The sequence below is a fragment of the Elephantulus edwardii genome, unplaced genomic scaffold (assembly GCF_000299155.1).
Source record: "Elephantulus edwardii isolate Elephantulus edwardi_28Jun2011 unplaced genomic scaffold, EleEdw1.0 scaffold00023, whole genome shotgun sequence".
Taxonomy (NCBI): Eukaryota; Metazoa; Chordata; class Mammalia; order Macroscelidea; family Macroscelididae; genus Elephantulus; species Elephantulus edwardii.
The window spans coordinates 21,854,825-21,875,181 of record NW_006399773.1 but is presented as its reverse complement, the minus strand read 5'-3'; the positions used below and the strand labels follow the sequence as shown (position 1 = coordinate 21,875,181).

Here is a 20,357-nt window from a genome sequence, read left to right as displayed (position 1 = left end):
GAATAGATGATAGATAGATACAGATGATAGATTAGATAGATAATGATAGAGAGATATAGATGATAGATAGATAGACAGACAGACAGACAGACGTTGTTACTTGCCATGGAATAGACAAAGACTCAGTAATCTTATTAACAAAAGATCTGAATCTCCCCTATCCTGCCCTATCCTCACAATCTCTCTGATATACTGGAGCCCACTGACACAATCACTGTTTCAATTCATCTGTTAGAAGGTGTTCCTCTTTCTCTGACCCTCTGCTTTGCCAGCATGGCATCCTTTTCCAATGATAGGTCCCTCCTGATAACATTTCTAAAATATGTGAAATGAATTTTCACCATGCTTGCCTCCAAGGAGCACCTTAAATGCATTTCATTCAGGATAAACATGTTTGTCCTTCTGGCAGTCCATGGGTTAGTCTTTTTCTTCAACACTACAATGCCAAAACATCTATTCTTCTGTGTTTATGTTTCTTCCATTTTCCAGATCCATAGAAAGCAACACAATGGCTTGAATCAGGTACACATTAGTCTTTTAATGGGTATCATTGCTTGTGAGCAGTTTGGAGTTTGACAGCAGATTTTCCCAAAGCAACAGGAGAAGGAAACTGAGAGGGAGAAGAGGGAGAGGGAGAGACAGATCAAAAAGGAAAAAGAAAGTTAACCACAAGTAGGAAATAAAGGATTACTATTTAAATTGTTACTGTTACGCTCCATCTACTCAACTACAACTCATAGGTGCCCTGTGCACAACAGTTTGGAACCTTATCATATATTAGACTATCCTCACAATCTCCATTAGGCTCACTCATGATTACAGTCACTCACTGTCAGTCCATCTCTTTGAGGGTCTTCTTCATTTTCACTGACACTCTATCTTACAAAAGTTAATATCTTTTTCCAAGGAGTAGACCTTGCTGATGTTGTTGTCAGGTGCTATTGAGTCACCTACAACTCACAGCAACCCTGTGAACAACAGATCCAAACCTCGCCCTATCCTGTGCCATCATCATCTTCTCCGACATATTTGACCCGTTGATACAATCACTGAACCGATCCATCTTGGAGTCTTCTTTTTTACCGACCTTCAACCTATCTATGTATGTCTTTCTCCAAGGACTGGCAACTCCTAACAACATACCCAAAGTATATAAGACCAAGTTTCACTCTTCTTGCTTCAAAGAAGCACCCTGGTTAGATTTCCTCCTGAGAGCATGTCCAATGTGAGACAGTTTCACCATCCTTGTCCTCAGAAATCATGCATTAGTATTTCCTCTTTAATAAGTTTGTTCTTGTGGCAGTGCATGGAATAGTCAATACCCCACCAAAACAACAATACAAAGGTATCAATTCTTCTTTGATCTTCCTTATTCACTGTTCAACTGTCAGATGCATAGAAGCAGTTAACAAGACTATGGATTGAACCAGGTGCAGCTTAGTCATTAAACTGACATCTTTGTTCCTTAGTACTTTGGAGAGACTCTTGACAGGAGATTTTCCCAATATAACACATCTCCTGATTTCTTGACTGCTGCTGCTTTTAAGTACTGACTGTGCATCCAAGTAAAAAGAAATCATTAACAATTTCAATCTTTTCTCCATCTATTATGATTTCGCCTTCTGGTTCAGTGGTGAGGATGAGGATTTTTGTTTTCTTGATATTGATATAATCGATAGGTTGTAGTCTTCGATCTTCAGCACGAAAAGCTTCACGTTTTCTTCACATTCTGCATGTAAGTTTGCATCATCTATAAAATGCAAGTTGTTTATAAATCTTCCTTCAATCCTGATGCCACATTCCTTTTCATATTGTCCAGCTTCTGAAGTTATCTTCTCAGCATACACATTCAATAAAGTATACAAAACAGAATACAACTCTGATAAATACTTTCCTGATTTTAAACCATGCAATGTCCCTTTGTTCAACAGCTTCTGGGTCTGAAAATAGGTTTCGAATGAGTACATTTATGTGTTCTGGAATTCCCATCCTTCTCAGTGTTAATCATGATTTTTTATAATTCAAATGTCTTTGTATGCTCAAAAAGACACAAGCAAACATCTTTCTGATGATCCCAGCTTTCAGTAAACATCTATCCAACATCAACAATAACATTCTTTATTCAATGGCCTATTTTGAATTTGAAGCTTGAATTGTTTGGCAGTTCTCTGCTGATGTACTATTCTAGTATCATTCAATAATATTCAGCAAGATTTTACTTGCAAATGATATTAATGATATGATTTTGTCCAACAATTTCCACACTTTGTTGGATCATCTTTTTTTGAATGGGAACAAATAAGGATCTCTTCCAGTCAGGGTACCAGGCAGTTTTCTTCCAAATTTCTGGGCATAGGCTCACAAGCACATCAAGGGCTGCATATGTCTTTAATTGAGACTCAAAAAATTTGACATCCGGCTTCTAATTAGACAATACAAAACCAAAGCCAAATCCACTGCCAGGGCATATATCCCAACTTAAAATAACCCATAGGACAGAAGAGGTTCTGGTGGCCTAGTAGTAAGGAGTTGTGCCTCCATCCAAAAGGCACATGGTTCCCAGAAGAAAGAGAAGCAATCTCCTCCCATGTAATTTACAGGCTCTGAAAACCCACTAGAAGGTCACTTCTGAATTGGTTCTGACTTGGCAGCATATAACAATACAGGACAGGGCAGAACAATATCATATGGTATTTTCAAGGCTACAAATCTTTTTGGAAGTAGATCTTTGTCCCTCAGAGCAACTGGTAAGTTCAAACTGCAGATCGCCAGTTTTAATCAGTGGCTAAATCAAAGGATAGAAACCTTGTGTGTTTTAGCCATTACGTCACCTGAACCCCAGCCCCCTGTTGTCTCATAGTGTTCAATTTATGATGGCCCTCCCCTGGATTAAGGCTATAAATCTTTCCAGGAGAAGACAGCCTATCTTTTGCCATGAAGCAGCTACTTAGAAGCTCTGACTTTTCAGTTACCGGCCCTTAACAACTTACCTGCTCATTGGCCTCAAGTCAGAAGCAACTCATAGCTGACCCTGCAGTGGAATTTCCAAAGCTCTAAGTCACAGGGGAGAGACAGTTCATCTTTCTCCTGAGAAGCCGCTAGTAGAGTCAAACTGCCAAAGCAGCACAAATCCCTATGAACTCCGTTATAAGCACTTCCTACTTCACTCTTTCTTTCATTGCCTAAGACAATGTTCCAGCAGCAGTTTTTAAGTTAATGTGGGGAAATTGTCCATACTTCTCCCAAAGATCAGCTCATAGATTCGAACCACCTATCTTTGGATTGGCAGAGCGACTAACTCCTTATCCACTAGGCACTAGAGTTCCCTCCCTACTTCACTATAAGATTCCTTTAATTAGGAAAAAGGAGAATTATAAGATAATCAGAACTAGGTGATTCTGAGGCATGTAAAGTTTCTGAGAAAATAAGAGAAAGAGAAAATGCTGCAGAGGAAAGATTCTCGCTCCTCTATGTAATGTCTTGGTTAGGATTCTAGGAACACTTCAACAGGACGGCATTTGTCCATCAAGGCTTTCAGATTCTTTTGTTTCTACCCATTTATGTATCAAGATGAGGGAATGATTTAGACCATTTACTTGGATATACATTATAGCTGCATTATTACCTGTTAGCATTAAGTAAATTTTTTTTTTTTTTGCTAAACCATTAAATTCATTGTCATCAAATGGATTCCAACTCAAAGCAACCCTTCCTCAGGTTTCAAACTTATAAATTTTAATGGGAGGAGATTGCCTACCTTTCTCCATTAAAGCTGTTGATAGATCCAAACCACTAGAGAAAAGCCACCTTTTGATTAATTCAGTATATTAGAGACTAAAAAACTAGAGATCTCTTTAAAATTTGGTTTCAAAACTTATGAAACACAATGTGGATAAAAAAATATTTTTTAAAAAAATTTTTTTATCTCTACTGCTTGCTGAAAGTGGGGAGGACTTGAAGCACTTGTCACAGAAGATAAAAAAATGCAGCCCTTGGCATGGATTGCATCTCAGTGTCAGGAAAACAAAAATTCCAACCACTGGACCAATAGGAAGTGTCATGATGGATCATAACTGTCAACAGTGTCATCTTGCATGGATCCACAACAAACATCCTTGGTACCAGCAGTCAGGAAATAAGGAGACACATTGCACAGGGAAAATCTGCAATTAGGGACCTTTATAAATTATTGAGGAGTAGCGATGTCAGTTTGAAGACTAAGGTGCGTTTGATTCAGGCCATAGACTTTCTGACTACTTGCTATGCATCTGAGAGCCGAAGAATGAATAAGGATGACCGGAAAGAATTGACACCTTTGAGCTGTGGTGCTGGAGAAGAGTACTGAACATCCTATGGACGGCCAAGAGAACAAACAGCTATGCTTTAGAGAGGGTGCAGCTGGGGCGCTCTTTGGAGGCAAGAATGATGAGACTTCACTTCACATATACTTTAGCCATATTGCTAGGAGGTACTATTTCTTGAAGAACATGATACTGGGAAGGGTGGAGGGTCAGCAAAGGAGAAGAAGACCCTCAACTAGGTGGATTGATACGGTGACTACTGCAATGGGCTCCTGGGAGTCAGGAAGTGTCAGGATGGTGCAGGATAAAAAGGGTTCAGACCTTTTGTTCATAGGGTCACTATGAGTTGTACTTGACTCAACAGCACCTAACAAAAACAACTGAAAAGTACTTTTGGGATGCATTAGCCTTTAGTCAAATGTTCTTATAATACTAATGTCATTCAGTGCCACTGAGTTAACTACTACTCACAGTGAGCCTATGATTAATAGATCTGAACCCTGCCTTATCCTGTTTCACCTTGAGCATCTCTGCCATTCTCAAGCCCACTGATGCAATCTTTGAGTAAATCCATCTTGTTGACATCTGACTGTTTCACTGATAGTCTACTTTTCTCAGTATGATGTCTTTTACCAAGGACTGGTCCAATGTATATGAATCAAAGTTTCCCCATCCTGGCCTCTAAGGAGCACCCTGATTGTAATTCCTCCAAGAAAAATCTGTTTGTTCTTTTGACAATCTATGAGTCAATACATTTCAGCAACACCACAATAAAAAGGCAGATAACACCTTGAATTTGAAAGCTTATACAAGCTCCCAATTTCCTCCTCCTATCCATAGTCTTCACAATTACTTGCTATGCTTCAGATAGTTGAACAATGACTAAGGATGACAGAAGAAGAATCAATGCCTTCAAGCTGTGGTGCTGGAGAAGAGCCTTGAACATGCCATGGACTGCCAAGAAAACAAATAGGTCTTTCCTAAAGAGAGTGAAGCCAAGTTTCTCCTTGGAGGCTAGAATTTTGAAGCTCTGTCTCACATACTTTGGGCACATGGCCAAGAGAGCCCATTCCTTGGGAAAGGACATCATGCTCGGAAAGGTAGAGGGACAGCGCAGCAGAGGAAGATCCTGGATGAGATGGATTGATACAGTCACTGGGGCAATGGGGGTTGGTGTGTCAGAATTAATGAGACTGGCTCAGGACAGAGCAAGGTTCAGAGCTGCTGTACATAGGATTGCTATGGGTCTCAGGCAACTCGACAGCACGTAACACAGCCTCCAAGTCAGTGGCATATGTATCACAACTGGAAGTGAATGCCCACTTTACGTGAGGTGTTATCCATTATAGGACTAGGTTGTGGGTTAACATTTCCATAGCGTTTTCATATCATTAACGGTGGTGGTGGTGGTGGTACGTGCCAATGAGTTGAGTACCATTCTCTTCCTGTGTCATTCTTTACAAACTATACACTTGCACACACTGTTACAGTCACTGTGTCAATCCATTTCATTGAGGGTCTTCCTCTCTTACTCTGACCCTCAACTTTTACAAGTATGTTGTCCCTTCTGGACGACTAGCCCCTCATAAAACCAAGCAAAAATATGAAATAACAGCAATAAATTATCAAACAAAGAGAATTTAAAAGCAAATTTTGAAACTGAAATCAGAAGACTCTTCCATACCCTCTCTAGAACAGACTATCAATTTCTATTTTGTTTTTCTCAGGTAACTTTTTCAGAAGCTCCTTTATCAACATAAAGTGACATGACAACATCTCTAACCTGGAATTAATAAAATACGTTTCTACTTCCAAAGCAAAAATAAATGACTGGTCAGCTTGAACATCCTACACTTTTAACTACCTGTCAAACAATTCGGAACTCTCCTAGGAAAAGCCATGATCCTCTACCCACTAATTAAATAAGTCAATGCTGTAATCATGCTTTAGATAACTAATCTATTTCAATCCTTATAATTAAATTACCTAAGTCCAGGAAATAAATTCCAACCTCAGTCCAACATGATTAAAGGATTAAAGTTTAAAATCATTATAAGCAAACTGAAATAGACCCACTATAATGAAGTTCAAAATGGCTTTGTTCTTCTATTAAATAGTCTGTTTATTATCTTAAATTTAAGAAGTTAAAATGCTAATACTAAAACAGATACCTAAACCAGTTCTAACTACACAATATCTCTTGTAATCCTATTAAGTGAACTCATGCTTGTTGGATTGAAAACTTCCTAACAGGTTGGTCCATTCATAATTACCTTAAAGAACACAGCTCTATAATCTTCACTCACTCTGCTTACTTCTATTGTGTATGTGTTTGTGTTTCCATCAGTCTTCCCCACTAGAATGTCGTTCCACACAGGACACAGTTTTACATCCATGAGCATCATATTCTCTAGTGTCTACATTAGTGCCTAGCACAGATAATTATGAAAATGTTCATGTGAACAATTCAATGTCTCAGAAATATGGTCGCACAAATAATATTTTTTAAACTTTTAAGTAATGAGTCCAACAAGAGATCATAAAAAAATTAATAAGGAAATAATATTTAAAGCAATTCCTACCAACACGATTGCTACAAGGGGCACCAGTTAACAAAATATTACGTTATAAATGTAAAAATCACAGTTTTATTTCATTCTGGTGATGAGCATAAAATGTTAAGTATGTTTCCCATCTTATGAGAAAATTATAAAATAAAATGCCTACAGTCATAAAGAGGACAAAGAAGCAAATCCCATCCACACAAACTCTCACCCCTAAATCCCTATAAGAATTTGTGATAGTTAAGTATCATTGTACATAGGGTTTTCAAAGCCTATTATATTTGGGAAGTGGATGGCCAATCCTTCGTCCTAAGCTGGGTTCAGAGATATGGTATAATAGGGTCACTATGTGTCACAGGTGACTCAACGGCACATAACAACAACAACAACAACGAGTATCATTAGAAGACAAGAAGGATTGGTATTACAATAGCAGGATACTGAGTTCAACTGGATAAAGAGCCAGGTTGAAAAAATACTGATGCTACAAAGATTTCAAAACTGGAGCTTGAGCTGCCAAAACATGAGACATGTTTAAAAATTAAATATCACTTGATAAAATTTTTCTTCCAAAAAAAATACCTTACAGTCACGTAGTGTTCCAGTAGATAAATAGAGTTAAAGAATAAATAACTTATATTCTTGTAACCTGGCCTTAGGTTAAAGTATCCAATGAAAACTTCAGCGTGCTATGCTAGTTTTCTCTAATCCTATTGTATTTTAAATTCAACCAAAGTCATTTTATATTGTCTTTCTACTAATCTCTTCCTCATTAGCTTCCATTTTATCATCTCCATCTAATCTAATTATTTATAAGGTTTATTATTACTGTTGTTATGTACTGTGGTGTTATGTACTTTGTCCTCTTTATGACTGTGGTCATAACTAACTGGCGGGTTTTCAGATGCAGTAAATTGCACTGGAGGAGAATGCGTCTGTGCCTTTAGGCTGGCGACTCAACCTCTTAACACTAAGCCACCACAGCTCCCTTTTTAATGACTTCTCATCGTTATGTACTGTAGAGTCGGGACCAACTCACAGCTGACATTCCAGAGGTTTTAACAGGCAGTAAATCTTTCTCCTGCGGATGATCTGGGGATTCACAATTCCTTACCACTAAGCCACAAGAGCTCCCTTTTTGAATGGCTAGCAGAGCTCATTTGTTGTCCCTTGGAACAAACACAATTGATTCTGTGTCATTAATGGTTTCCTAGACATAGAGCCATTACTTCCACCCACGTACTTCATGTTCCCCTGGAAAACTGACAGCCATGTGGAGCTTCAATGCTCTTTTCAATTTAAATCTTTATAATGTGTTACAAGATAATTTCATCCACAGAGAAATTCACACTAAATATATGATTTTAGCCACAACTATATGTTTTGATTAAGGTGGTTAAAATAAAGCCACATTCTCAATTTTCTATGCCACAAATAGTATTTCTATTTAAAAATGGCATAAGAAGCCAATAAACATTTTCATTCACAAATAAGGAAAGGTGCCTGGGTCTATGAGCAGATCAACCATTGTATTCCTTAGCAAAGCGACTGACTTAGGGAAAAAAAAAAAAAGAAATCAAAAAACCACTTTTAAAAATATGAAGATGGAAAATATTTTAAAATTAAATGTGCTTTCTATACTACTCATGCCTTTAGTTCTACAAACATTCAAAAACCTTCTGATACGGCTACCCACAAACTCAAGCACTTCATTAAGCAAAGACAGCATCTTCTATCCTACAGCACGGCTCAGCAGTATTTTTCAACTTGACAGCTTTACTTACTGTCTTGGAAGCAGTATTAATGTACTGCATCACCATTTCTTTTTTGATACTGAAGTCCTTTTCCCGCAATGGTGCCTTTTTGTCTTCATTTAAATTCATATCTTCCTGGAAAACACAATTAAAAAGTCTCATTTTAGAATCTAAGTAGAGCAGCAATTCTATATACACTCTGAACAGAAAATCAATAATTTGTGACTTAAGGAGCATTAATTGTTTTAAAATGATGCACATGTATAACTGCCTAAAGGAAAGAGAGAAAAGAGCTTCTGTGACACGAAGGAAAATAGCATGATCATTTTAGCAGATACAATACTGTTAGGGATTCAACTGTGTCCCCTAAGATAGTGCTGCAATCCTAAACCCAGTCCATATAACTATGATTGGAAACAGGGTGATTCTTTTGCTATGTTACACTTCTGAGTTCTATAAGACCAGAACAAGCAATGAGACAAAAGCACAGGGATAGCAATTACACAGGAACCTCCAGAGGCCTCGGGTAAGAACTTGTCCTCCTGGAGCCACACTCTAGAATCAAACGTGTAGGCCATCTGTGGAGTTTGTGTATCTAGCTGCACAAGGTAACTGAGCCAAGTACCTAACAGAAAAATATCTCTATATTCACAGCAAGCTAATAATTGGCATTTACATCACTATATATTATTGGAATTGAAACTGTCCTCCATCCCTTATCTCTATTGGGGTTTTTTTCCCTATAGGATCTTTAGATTCACAAATTTTTCCCTCTCTCTTTATACAAACAGACACGCATATATGCATGTAGTCTTTTTTAAAATTTTAAACAGCTGTACCGGAAGCTAATTTGCACACTTTTGTTTCATAGAAACTAAAACACAAATAAAGTATGCTGCTGTTGTTGTTGTTGTTGTTATGTTCCACTGAGTTTCCTGCAATTCAGAGACCCTATATACAGCAGTAATGAAGCCTTCCCTGTCCTGAGCCAATCTCTCTGACTCCAACACATCTACCCCAATTGCCCCAGTTACTTTATCAATCCATCTTATCCGGGGTCTTCCTCTGCTGCACTTCTGAGCATGATGTCCTTCTCCAAGGACCAGTCCCTCCTGGCCACATGCCCAAAATATGTGAGAAGGAGCTTTAAAATCCTAGCCTCCAAGGAGAAACTTGCTTTCATCTTCTCCAAGACAGTTATTTGTTTTCTTGGCTGTTTATGGTATGTTCAAGACTCTTCTCTAGCATCATAACTCAAAGGCATCATTTTTTCTTCTAATCCTCCTTAGTTATTATCCAGCTCTCTGATGCATACCAAATAACTGTGAAAACCATAGACTGGATCAGGTGCACCTTAGTCTCTAGCCTGACATCACTGCTTCTCAGTACTCTGACGCAGATTTACCTAATGCATTTTGTATTTAGATTTCCTGACTGCTGGTGCCAACAGTGTTGACAGTAGAGCCCAACAAGCTGTAATTCTTAACAACCTCATATTTATGAATACATATTTTCATCAAAGATAATGGATTCTATAGTTTTAAGTGTCTTTCCCCCACACCTATCAGAAAATACTCAAAAGATGGCCAATCTCCTGCAACATAATTTACAGCCTTCCAGACTGTAAAATGAGATTCACTGGAGCCTCAACTGAGTTGGTTCCAACTCCTTGAGAACGAGCTTTTTGTAAGTTCATGATGCATACATGTTGTGTTACTAGTCAACTGGCCAAGTCTCCTCCCATTAAGATTTACAGCCTTGAAAACTTGAGGAAGTAACCTATGAATCAGAACCAACATACTACTGGTTGTTGTTATATACTGTGAATTGAAACTTGATTCATAACCGACCCTCCAGTGGGTTTGCAGAAGCAGCAAATCATGAGAGGAGCCTACCCATCTTTCTTCCACAGAGCAGCTGGTAGACTTGAACCACAAGCCTTCGGGCTGCCAGCATAGCTCCTTACTGGTAGGCCACCAGAGCTCAATGTTTTATTACACATGAAAAACCTGAGCAGAGAGAATTAGTTACCATTTAAAACGTTAACACTTCTCAACAGCACCAGTCAAAATAAAGGTTTAAGTAATCTAGAACTTGCTGCTGTCCCAATGCTAACTAAAAGTATGAGAGTGTCATGCAACATCTGAATCTATATTAGATAAGAGCAAATGAACTTTAGGGACAGAGATTGTCTGGACCCAGGAAATAATCCATCATAACTGTTTATAAATGTCTCTTCACCAGACTTGGCCTGGGGAACGACTTGAGAGGCAACTAAAGGTTATAAAATTCATAACTTGCTGGAACACCATCAGAAGATTTAAAGATATTTGAAATAGGTAATTTGGCAGGTGAACAACACATAAATGGGATTTCATGACTGATCTGAGATACATGTTATTCTGTTCATTTCAGAGAGACTGCAGGACACCAACAAGACAGGTTTCTCTGTTAACCTATTAGTAAAAGTGCTTCCTAAATTGGGTCAACTTCTAGGGCCCCGTGTAAAGATGTAGCGATAATGTTGTACACGAAGACCCTCCAGCAAAATATCACATTCTGCCTCTGCTTGACTCTTTGGGAACAGATTATGATATCCTGCACCTGGCAGACCTCATCAAAAAGGGATGCCATCCTCAGGGTAAATGTCGTAGTTAGCATACAGGTTTAAGAGACCTCTATTTGGAAAGGCAGCTTTAAAAACGCTAACATGGATTTCAGACTCAAGTGAAGACTTAAAGGCTCTACTTTTATTTGGTTTCATTTACACAGAGCAAGTGTCCCTGATTTTAAACACTCATAGAGGCATATCCACATAAACACATGAATTGTTACCAAAATCTACCAACTAAGTCACTTAAGCACCAGGCTGTATTGGCAAAGACAGAGCCTGCGGTAAAAGAGCAAGGACTGAAAGAGAAGGAAAACTGAAGTGGATTTCCTCATGATCGTAGCCCTGGGTCATTTCAAGATTCAAGTGAAACATCGGAACTTGCCCATGTTATTCTCACTCAGAAAAAGATCCATAAAAACTAGAACTGTGGCATACGTATTGGGCTCAGAAAGTTAAGTGTCTCCCCAAGTTTTAGAGAGTGTGATATTAATCAAACATCGTGTTATATGCCTTTTACTGACTCAGTTCTTGGCTACCAAACACTTCAAATATTTAAAAACAAAAATCTCTCCACCTTACTTTGATATAAATAGTTCAAATCCTGGAAGTTTTCCACTTGACATTCTAATAAAAAGTAGTAACTAATATCATTTTTTGTCCTAGTTAGAAATATTCCATTGTGTGAATACTGATCTGTCTTGATTCCTTTTTTTTTTTTGCCTTTAGTTTGTCATTCTCATCAGGCCACAACAGTATCTAGGTAGTACTATGGAAATTCCCAAATGTCTTTTGGTAAACACTCTAGTTGAGGTAATGTTACTAGTGTTTATGGAAGTTTAGTATGCAAGACAGAGGCTAATCCTACATAATAAAGAACAGCTCTGAATTTCACAGAGATCAATACCTAATAGACTCTAACATCATGACATTAGACATAAAACAAATAATATGGAAACAGTACCTTCTAATTTTTTATTATTATTTTAATATAAGTTTACAGAGATTTTGGATTTCCATTCATTCATTGTTGCACTTTCCTCCCTGCCCCCCCCCCAGTTTGTTCTTCTCTTTGAAAAGTAAAACAAAAACTCTTTCATTGTTATATAATCTCTCCCCCCCCCAAAAGTCCACTCCATGATGCAGCCTTCATTCTGGACTCCTGTCATGATAATAATACCTAATCATATATCCCTTTTAAACGGTTCTCGCCTTCATCTGTTTCAATGCAGTAATACTACAAATGGATGAGAGTTTTTCGGTTCCTTTTTAACATTTTCACTGTTCTTTGGATGTTTACTGAGAAAACTGGCTTCCTTTCAATCATTCCCACATCTTTCCTTTTAAGACATTGATTACAACCTCCACAATGTAATAACACTCTTCTCCCTCCCCTCCGTGATTCTGACCTCCATTCATCCTTCTGTCCTAAACATTCCCACCTGCAGAGCTTTATTCCTGAGCAGATGCTGCTCTTTTACTTTGTATCTTCTGTTCTAGGAAGTTAAGTCCCTCCCCAGGATTATTTTTCACTTTGTAAGGATGTCTGTTATTTGACTGAAGGGTAACTTTAGTCTCCGGCTTAAAGGGTACAAGGCCATAGTCTGGGGGTTACACCAGTTTTATTAGACCAAGCCTCTACATTTTTATGATTTTTTCTTTCATTTTGTGCCACATTCTTCTCTCACTCTGTCCAGAACCCTCTATTATGATCTATTTTAGAGGTTGGCAATGGTAGTTAGACACCGTGAAATTCTTTTGGTCTCAGGGTAGTGTGGATAGAGAATGCTCATACGCCTCACTGTTGTGTTCTGTCAGTTGTAACCAACCTATTGCTGACCCTCCAGTGAACTGTCAGAAGCAGTTAATCGCATGGGAGATCCCAGGCAGAGCTAAGCCTCATTAGTTCTCGAAATTAACTGTTTCTAGGAAGGCATAAAGGGCGCACAGGTGATCTAGTGGTAAAGAATGTGACTGCCAGCCCAAAGGCACGCAGGTAGAATCCATCAGCTGCTCCACTGGAGACAGACAAGGAATCATATCCAGATTAACAGCCTCTAAAAACCCAGTGGAGGGTTAGCTATGTATCAGTTCTGACTTGTTGTTACGTGCTACCAAGTCAACCACGAGTCATAGCAACCCTATGAACAATACTTCTAAACCCTGTGTCATCCTGAGACAATCTCACCATCTCTGACACACCTGCTCCCATTGCCACAGTCACTGCTTCAGCCTATCTCCTCCAGGGTCTTCTTTTCCTTAGAACGGTCCACCTTTCTAAGCATGATCTCTTCCTCCAAGGCAACATGCCCAAAGTATGTAAAACAGAGTTTCAAAATCCTTGCTTCCAAGGAGCAGCCTAGTTTCATCCTCTCCAGGAAAGGCCTGTTTGTTCTCTTGGAAGTCCATGATATGTTCAATACTCTTCTCTAGCACCATAATTCAAAGACATCAATTCTTCTTCTGTCATCCTTAGTCACTGTCGAGCTCTCCGACGCACAGTAAGTAATTGAGAAGGCCATGGCCTGGATCAGGTGCATAAGCACAAGAATACATAAGAGAGCTCTGGCGACACAGTCTTCAAGGAGATGAACTGCTGACCCAAAGGCTGCACCTCTCTGGAGGCTTGGATCATCAACAGCTCCACAAGACAAAGAAAGGCAATCTCCTCCCATGTGATTTACAGCCTTCCCAAAACCCACGGAAGGGTTAGCTAGCAGTCAATTTCAACTCAACAGCAATTAGTTTGAGTTTTGAGGTGTATAGTTTTTAACAGTCACTGAGTGTTCCAGGACTCTAACTATTAATCAATGCTGCTGCTAGGTCGTCTCCTGACTTATGGCAACCTCGTACACAATGGCATCCAGACCATTGTGAACCACAGTTAGCAGAAGTTAATCTGCAGAAGTAGACTGTGAAGCCTTTCATCCTAGATCATATGATTTTGAAAGCTACATTAAAGCTTGTTCAGTATCACGGCAAAACATAAACTTCCATAGGTTGTAGCTGCTTAAGTCAGAAAGCAAACCCAACTCAATTTGTAAAACTTAGAAGGTTAAAAGTTAAACCACTGAATAATATATGCTATGTTTTGTTTCATTTTCTTTTGTGTTGAAGGTTAACCTAAATACTGAATAATTCTATAAGCAAAATATTGAACATTAAGAAGCATCAAAATAAGAATATAGTTACTAAGAATGACTAAGAATATATTTACTGTACCAAAAGGAATTGGTCATCTTTCATCTATTTCAAGAGAAAGCCCATGGTCAAGAACTGGCAGTACTAAAGAAGTCCAAGGTTTAATGATGACGGTGAAAAACAGGGCTCCAGGAATTGATGGAATATCAACTGAGGTGTTTCAACAAATAAATGTAAAGTTGGAAGCCCTCATTGTATGCCAAGAAATATGGAGAACAATTACCTGGCCATCATATTTGTGCCCATTTCAAAGAGAGGGGATCCAGCAGAATGTAGAAATTATTGAACAATATCATTAGTATCACAAAGAAGTAAAATTTTGCTGATGCTAATTCAAAAACAGTTGAAGCAGTACTCTGATAGAAAATCACCAGAAATTAAAATTCAGTTCAGATGAGGATATAGAATGAGGAATATGAGGACATGATTGCTAATGTCAGATGAATAGTGGCTGAAAACAGAATACCAAAAAGACTTTTACCTCTGTATAACTGACAATGCAAAGGCATTTGACTGTGTGGATCATAGCAAATTATAGATAAACACTGGTAAGAATAAGAATTCCTGGACACTTACATTGTATTCATGTGGAACAAGTACAGAGACAATGAACCATCACTCAAACAGAAAAAGGAAATTGTTCATGGCTTAAAATAAGATGACCACATTTATGCAATCTGTACACTGAACAAGTACTCTAAGAAGCTAGACTACATGCAAAAGAATTTGGCATCAGGATTAACAACTCATTAACAACCTGTGTTACATAGATGATAAAACCCTGCTTGTTAAGAACAGAGGACCTGACGTATTTCATGATGAAGGTGATTTACACCTTCAGTATGGATTACACCTCAAGATAAAGAAAACAAAATTCTTACAACTGGACCAATTAGCAAAAGAACATCATGATAAAAAGAGAAAAGGCTGAAATTGTCAAGGGTTTCCTTTTACTTAAGACAATAATAAACATCCATGGAAATAGTAATAAAGAAATAAAATGACATTGCAAAAGATTTCAAAGTGTTAAAAAGGATAATGTCATTTTTAGGACTAGAGTGCATTTGACACAAGCCATGGTATTTTCAATCGGCTTATAGGATACAACAGGGTTCAGATCTGTTATTCTTATGGTTTCTGTAAGTCATACTTGCCTCGATGGAACCTAACAATAACAGCATATGCATGTACAAGTAGAACAATAAATAAGGAAAGCTAAAGAAAAATTGATGCCTTTAAACTATAATGTTGATAAGAATATCTAATAGATTGTCAAAAGAATGAATAGATAAAACTTGGGGATGGACAGAGTGGGAGTTTACAGGTAATTACACAATTTGATGGGTGGGGAGGGGTGAAGGAAATGGGAAAGATCCAGTGTGAAAAAACAATGTATTCAAACTTTGAAAATAAGCCAGTATAAAATTTAAAAACAAAAAAAATCCTTGTAAGAAATACATCCAGAACATTCATTAGAAATAAAGATAATAAGACTTTGTTCTCATGTATTTTGGACATGTTATCCAGAAGTCAATCTAGAGAGAATTGTCTGGTCAACTAGAGGTCAAATTAAAAAGATGACCCTCAACAAAATGGACTGGTACTATGGCCGATAAAGTGGATGCCGCCAAGGGCTCAAACAAAGCAATGACAAAGTACTGGACAGGGCTTCTATGACTCAGAACAAACTGACAGTACCAGAGGAATGTCTATCTGTGTTTCATCCACTATGCAAAGGAATTTGACTGTGTGGATCACAACAAACTGTGGCTGACTCTGAGACTGGGAATCCCAGAACATTCATGCTTATGTGAAACTGATACTTGGATTAGGAGACAGGTGTCAGAATAGAGCAAGGAGATACTGCATGCTTCAAAATTGGGAAGGATGTACGTACACTAGGGACACATTCTATGTCCATACCTTTTCAATCTACATGCAAAATAGATCACTTGGGAGGCTAGGCTCTAAGAGGAGGAACGTGGAATCAGGACTGAAGGAAGACTCATCAACAACCTGCATTATGCAGATGACACAACCCTGCTTGCTGAAACTGAGGAGAACCTGAGGCATTTGCTGCAGAAGGTCAAGGAGTGAAGCCTTCAATATGGACTGGAGCTCAACATCAAGAAAACAAAGATTCTCACTATTGGGCCAACTGGCAGCATCTTGATAAAATGTGAAGATATTGAGATCGTTAACAGCTTTAGTTTGCTTGGGTCCACAGTCAACACTCTTGGTACCAGCAACCAGGAAATCAAAAGACAAACTGCCATCAAAAATAACAAACAGAACTGTATGCTTTTAACGTTGAACTTTACAGTATAGGAATAAAGCTATAAAGTATAAAAGCTATAAAAATAAAGCTATGAAAAGAGATTCTAGATCTCTGCAAATAGTTTACAATGCATAAATAAAAAAATAAGACAGATGAGGGATGGTCCCAAACAATAACAGTAAAGTTCAACAGAGCAATAAACAACATATGCTGGTGAGGTTATAGAGAGATTGCAATTCACTGCTGGTGGGTATGTACTATGCTACAGCCACTATGGAAGGTAGTCTGGCGCTTTCTCAAAAAGTTAGAAATAGAAATACCATTTGATCCAGCAATTGCAATACTGGAATACACCCTAAAGAAACCAGAGACATGACTCAAACAGACGTATGAACATCCATATTTATTGCTGTGTTATTCACAACAACAAAGATGGAAGTAACTCAAGTGCTCATCAACAAAAAAAAAATGGATAGAATAACTATGGTACATAATGGAGTACTGAAAAAATGAACCTGTAAAACATTACACATGAGGGAGTCATAAGGACATAATGCTGAGTAAAATATTTCAGTCACAAAAGGACAAATACTGCATAACATGCTTTTATAAAATAGGACAGACATGGGGGGTTGGGGAGAGAATGGGAAAAGAGTGGATAGATAATGAATACTGTATTAGAACAGATGAGGGAAGAACTGTCTGAAAGTAATGTATGTCTAGGCATTATATGCATGACAACAAGGAACAAGAAGTGCACTGAAGGGTGGGCTGGGGAGGGGGGAGAAAATGTGCAACAACAAATAAACAAAAAGATGAAGGATCAGTATATTGGGAAGATATGCGATAATATAGTAAAACGTTGAGTTTAAGAACATGGCTGTACATGTACCATTATTTCAACTTTGTAACATGTTGAAAGGTTTATAACAAATGTTGGGGAAAATGGGGGGGGGATATGAATTGCACTAAGAAAATCTGCTGTCAGGGACCTCTCAGAGTACTGAGGAGCAAACGATGTCAGTCTGGAGACTTAGGTGTGCCTGATACAGGCCATGGTCTTTGCAATTACTTGTTATGCATCAGAGAGCAGGACGATGACATGGGATGACAGAAAGAGAACTGATTTCCGAGCTGTGGCACTGTAGAAGAGTACTGAATATACTGCTAGGGGAACAAACAGGTTCATCCTGGAAAGGGTGAAATCGGGCTGTTCCTTGGAGGCAAAGGTTCTGACATACTTTGTCTATGTTGCAAGGAGGGACCAGTCCCTGGAGAGGGACATCATTCTTGGGAGGGTAGAGGGATAGTGCAGAAGAGAAAGAGACTGGATGAGATGAAATTACTCAGTGACTGGGATAATGCGGGTGGGTGTGTTGGAGACAAGTTGGCTCAGGAGAGAGCAAGGTTCAGAGCAGTTGTAAATAGGGTCTCTATGAGGTGTAAGTGACTTGATGGCACTTAACAACAACAGTATTAAAATTTCATTAGACATATGAAATAAATTTCTATTTCCATGGAAAAATCTCATCAATTTGCATTTTAGCTGAATATATTGCATTTTTAAAAATGAGCATTCAAAACTTTAATACCATCTGCAAAGTATACTGCTGTTCTTGTTAATGTTCTATTAACACATTAGCAATATACATTATGAATGAACTCGTCCTTAAAACTATACCTGTTTAGAAACCATTTTGCCCAGGGAAACCAGGAGTTGTAAAACAAAAAAACTACTTTTCCTTTGGTTAATTCTTTCCAATTAAAGACTGCACAGAAATTGAATGACTGTGCTGCTTTCCCTTTTGACTCTGACTGGCACTGGTGACAGATTTCAGAAAACTGAGAAGAAATACTAGAGAAAAAAATAGATATTTTAATTCAATACATGTGAATAGTACACACACACACACACACACACAAGAGTTAAAAGACCAAATAAATGTGTTGTCAAAAAAGTAACAAATAAAAGTGGAAAAGCTGAAAGTATGTCACAGGGGCACAAAGGCCAACCAGAAAAGCTCCAGCAGACCAAAGGCAAAACAATGTAGCTCTAACCCAAAAAAAATTATAATAAATAGAGGATATTTTTGAGGTTGTACAAGTCTCTTTTTCTCCTTGGTTCAAAATATTAACTTCTCCATGGCAAAACCTGGCAGACACGATCTTAAATTAATCAAAGCTAATAGCATCAATAAAAAGACATATCAACATCGTGTACCCCTGATACACAGGGTATATGACCTCTGTGGTATCTCTTCTCCAAGATACTTCAACCTAAATCTTTGAAAAATCCAGCCAATCACAAATGGAGAAATATTCTACAAAAAAGATAACCAGGATCATCATTCCAAAGTCCCACAAAAGGTAAAGAACTGTCACCGATTGGAGAAGACTGGGCTGCAGTGATGATTAAAAGCAAACTATAGTCTTGGCTGGCATCCTAGAACAGAAAAAAGGGTATGATGGAAAGGTAGGAAAACTAAATGAAATAGGAATTTAGTTGGAAATAGTTAATTCATGTTAAGCTCATAGTTTTGATGATTTCACTAAAAGAATGTAAGATTCTCAATCTAAGAAAAATGGGTGAAGGATATATGACAATTTTACAGCATTCTTATGTGGATTATGTTTTGCCAACTGACACATCCTCCAAGAGGTACTAAAGCCTCAGAATCAGCAATTCATTCCCTCAGTAGTCTGTGCACGGGGGAAAAGCCCATTTCCTTTGGGGTTAATAGTATCAGTGAGCACTTATAAGGACAACATCATGTATTCACTCCTCTGACACTCCCAAGATTTGCTCTCACCAAAACAGCCCCTGACCTTTCCATTATAAACAAACTGTCTACCTGAGGTAGCAGAATTATTTACAGAATTCTTCTCTCTAGTCTTTCTTTTCCCACTCCCACACCACCTTTTATCTTGACTTTAATAACACATCCAGTTTCCTGACCTCTCCATTTTCTTCCAGCACATGTTGATCCATCACTTCACACATTTCTAGAAAATCCTACTGCTATCTCCTTTTCACATTTCCTCAGGTCCTTATTTCAAATCTGCCATTCTCCAGGAGCTATTAAACCACTACATATCATTCTCAGCAAGTTACACGCAATTTTCTCTGGGGGGGGGAAGAACCTATCAATTTCCTGTTTCTTGCACTACCAATTCATTTGCACACTTATCTCTGTCACTTCCTATCTTCTCACCTATTCAATTTTCCAATTAAGATGGGAATACTAGTTCTTCCCATCCTCTAAAAGGGCATGGCACTATCAATTTTCTTTCTTCAATCCTGTTTCATTAAATTCTTCCCAGCTACTTCGTCTCAATATATAAAAACATAAATGCTTCTCTCACACTGCCATTGAGTTGGAACCACCTCATAAATGACCTTCCCATGGACTTTCAGAGGCTGTAAATCATAAGATATTGTCTATCTTTCTCCCTGGGAGGGGTTGTGTCTACCCAAAGTACCTGCCCTTAGCCCCAGTTCCTTTTATATAAGATTTCTCATTCACAGCTAACCTAAAGTTACCCACTTCCTCTTTCACAGTGAAAAGAAGAAGATGTAATAAAAGTTCTCAAATAGAATGTGCTAATCTGCTAATCTTAAGGAGCTCTAAGGGCCTAGTGGATAAAGAG

At 38.2% G+C, this 20,357-nt stretch overlaps 1 protein-coding gene across 1 annotated transcript in view; it reads right to left on the bottom strand.

Moving 5' to 3' along the window:
• DIAPH3 (diaphanous-related formin 3) overlaps positions 1-20,357 on the bottom strand; it is a 740,013-nt gene that overhangs the window by 618,837 nt on the left and 100,819 nt on the right. Inside the window, exon 4 of the mRNA XM_006882733.1 lies at positions 8,650-8,754. Coding sequence (XP_006882795.1) covers positions 8,650-8,754 — 105 coding nt within the window. The remainder of the gene's footprint in view (positions 1-8,649; positions 8,755-20,357) is intronic.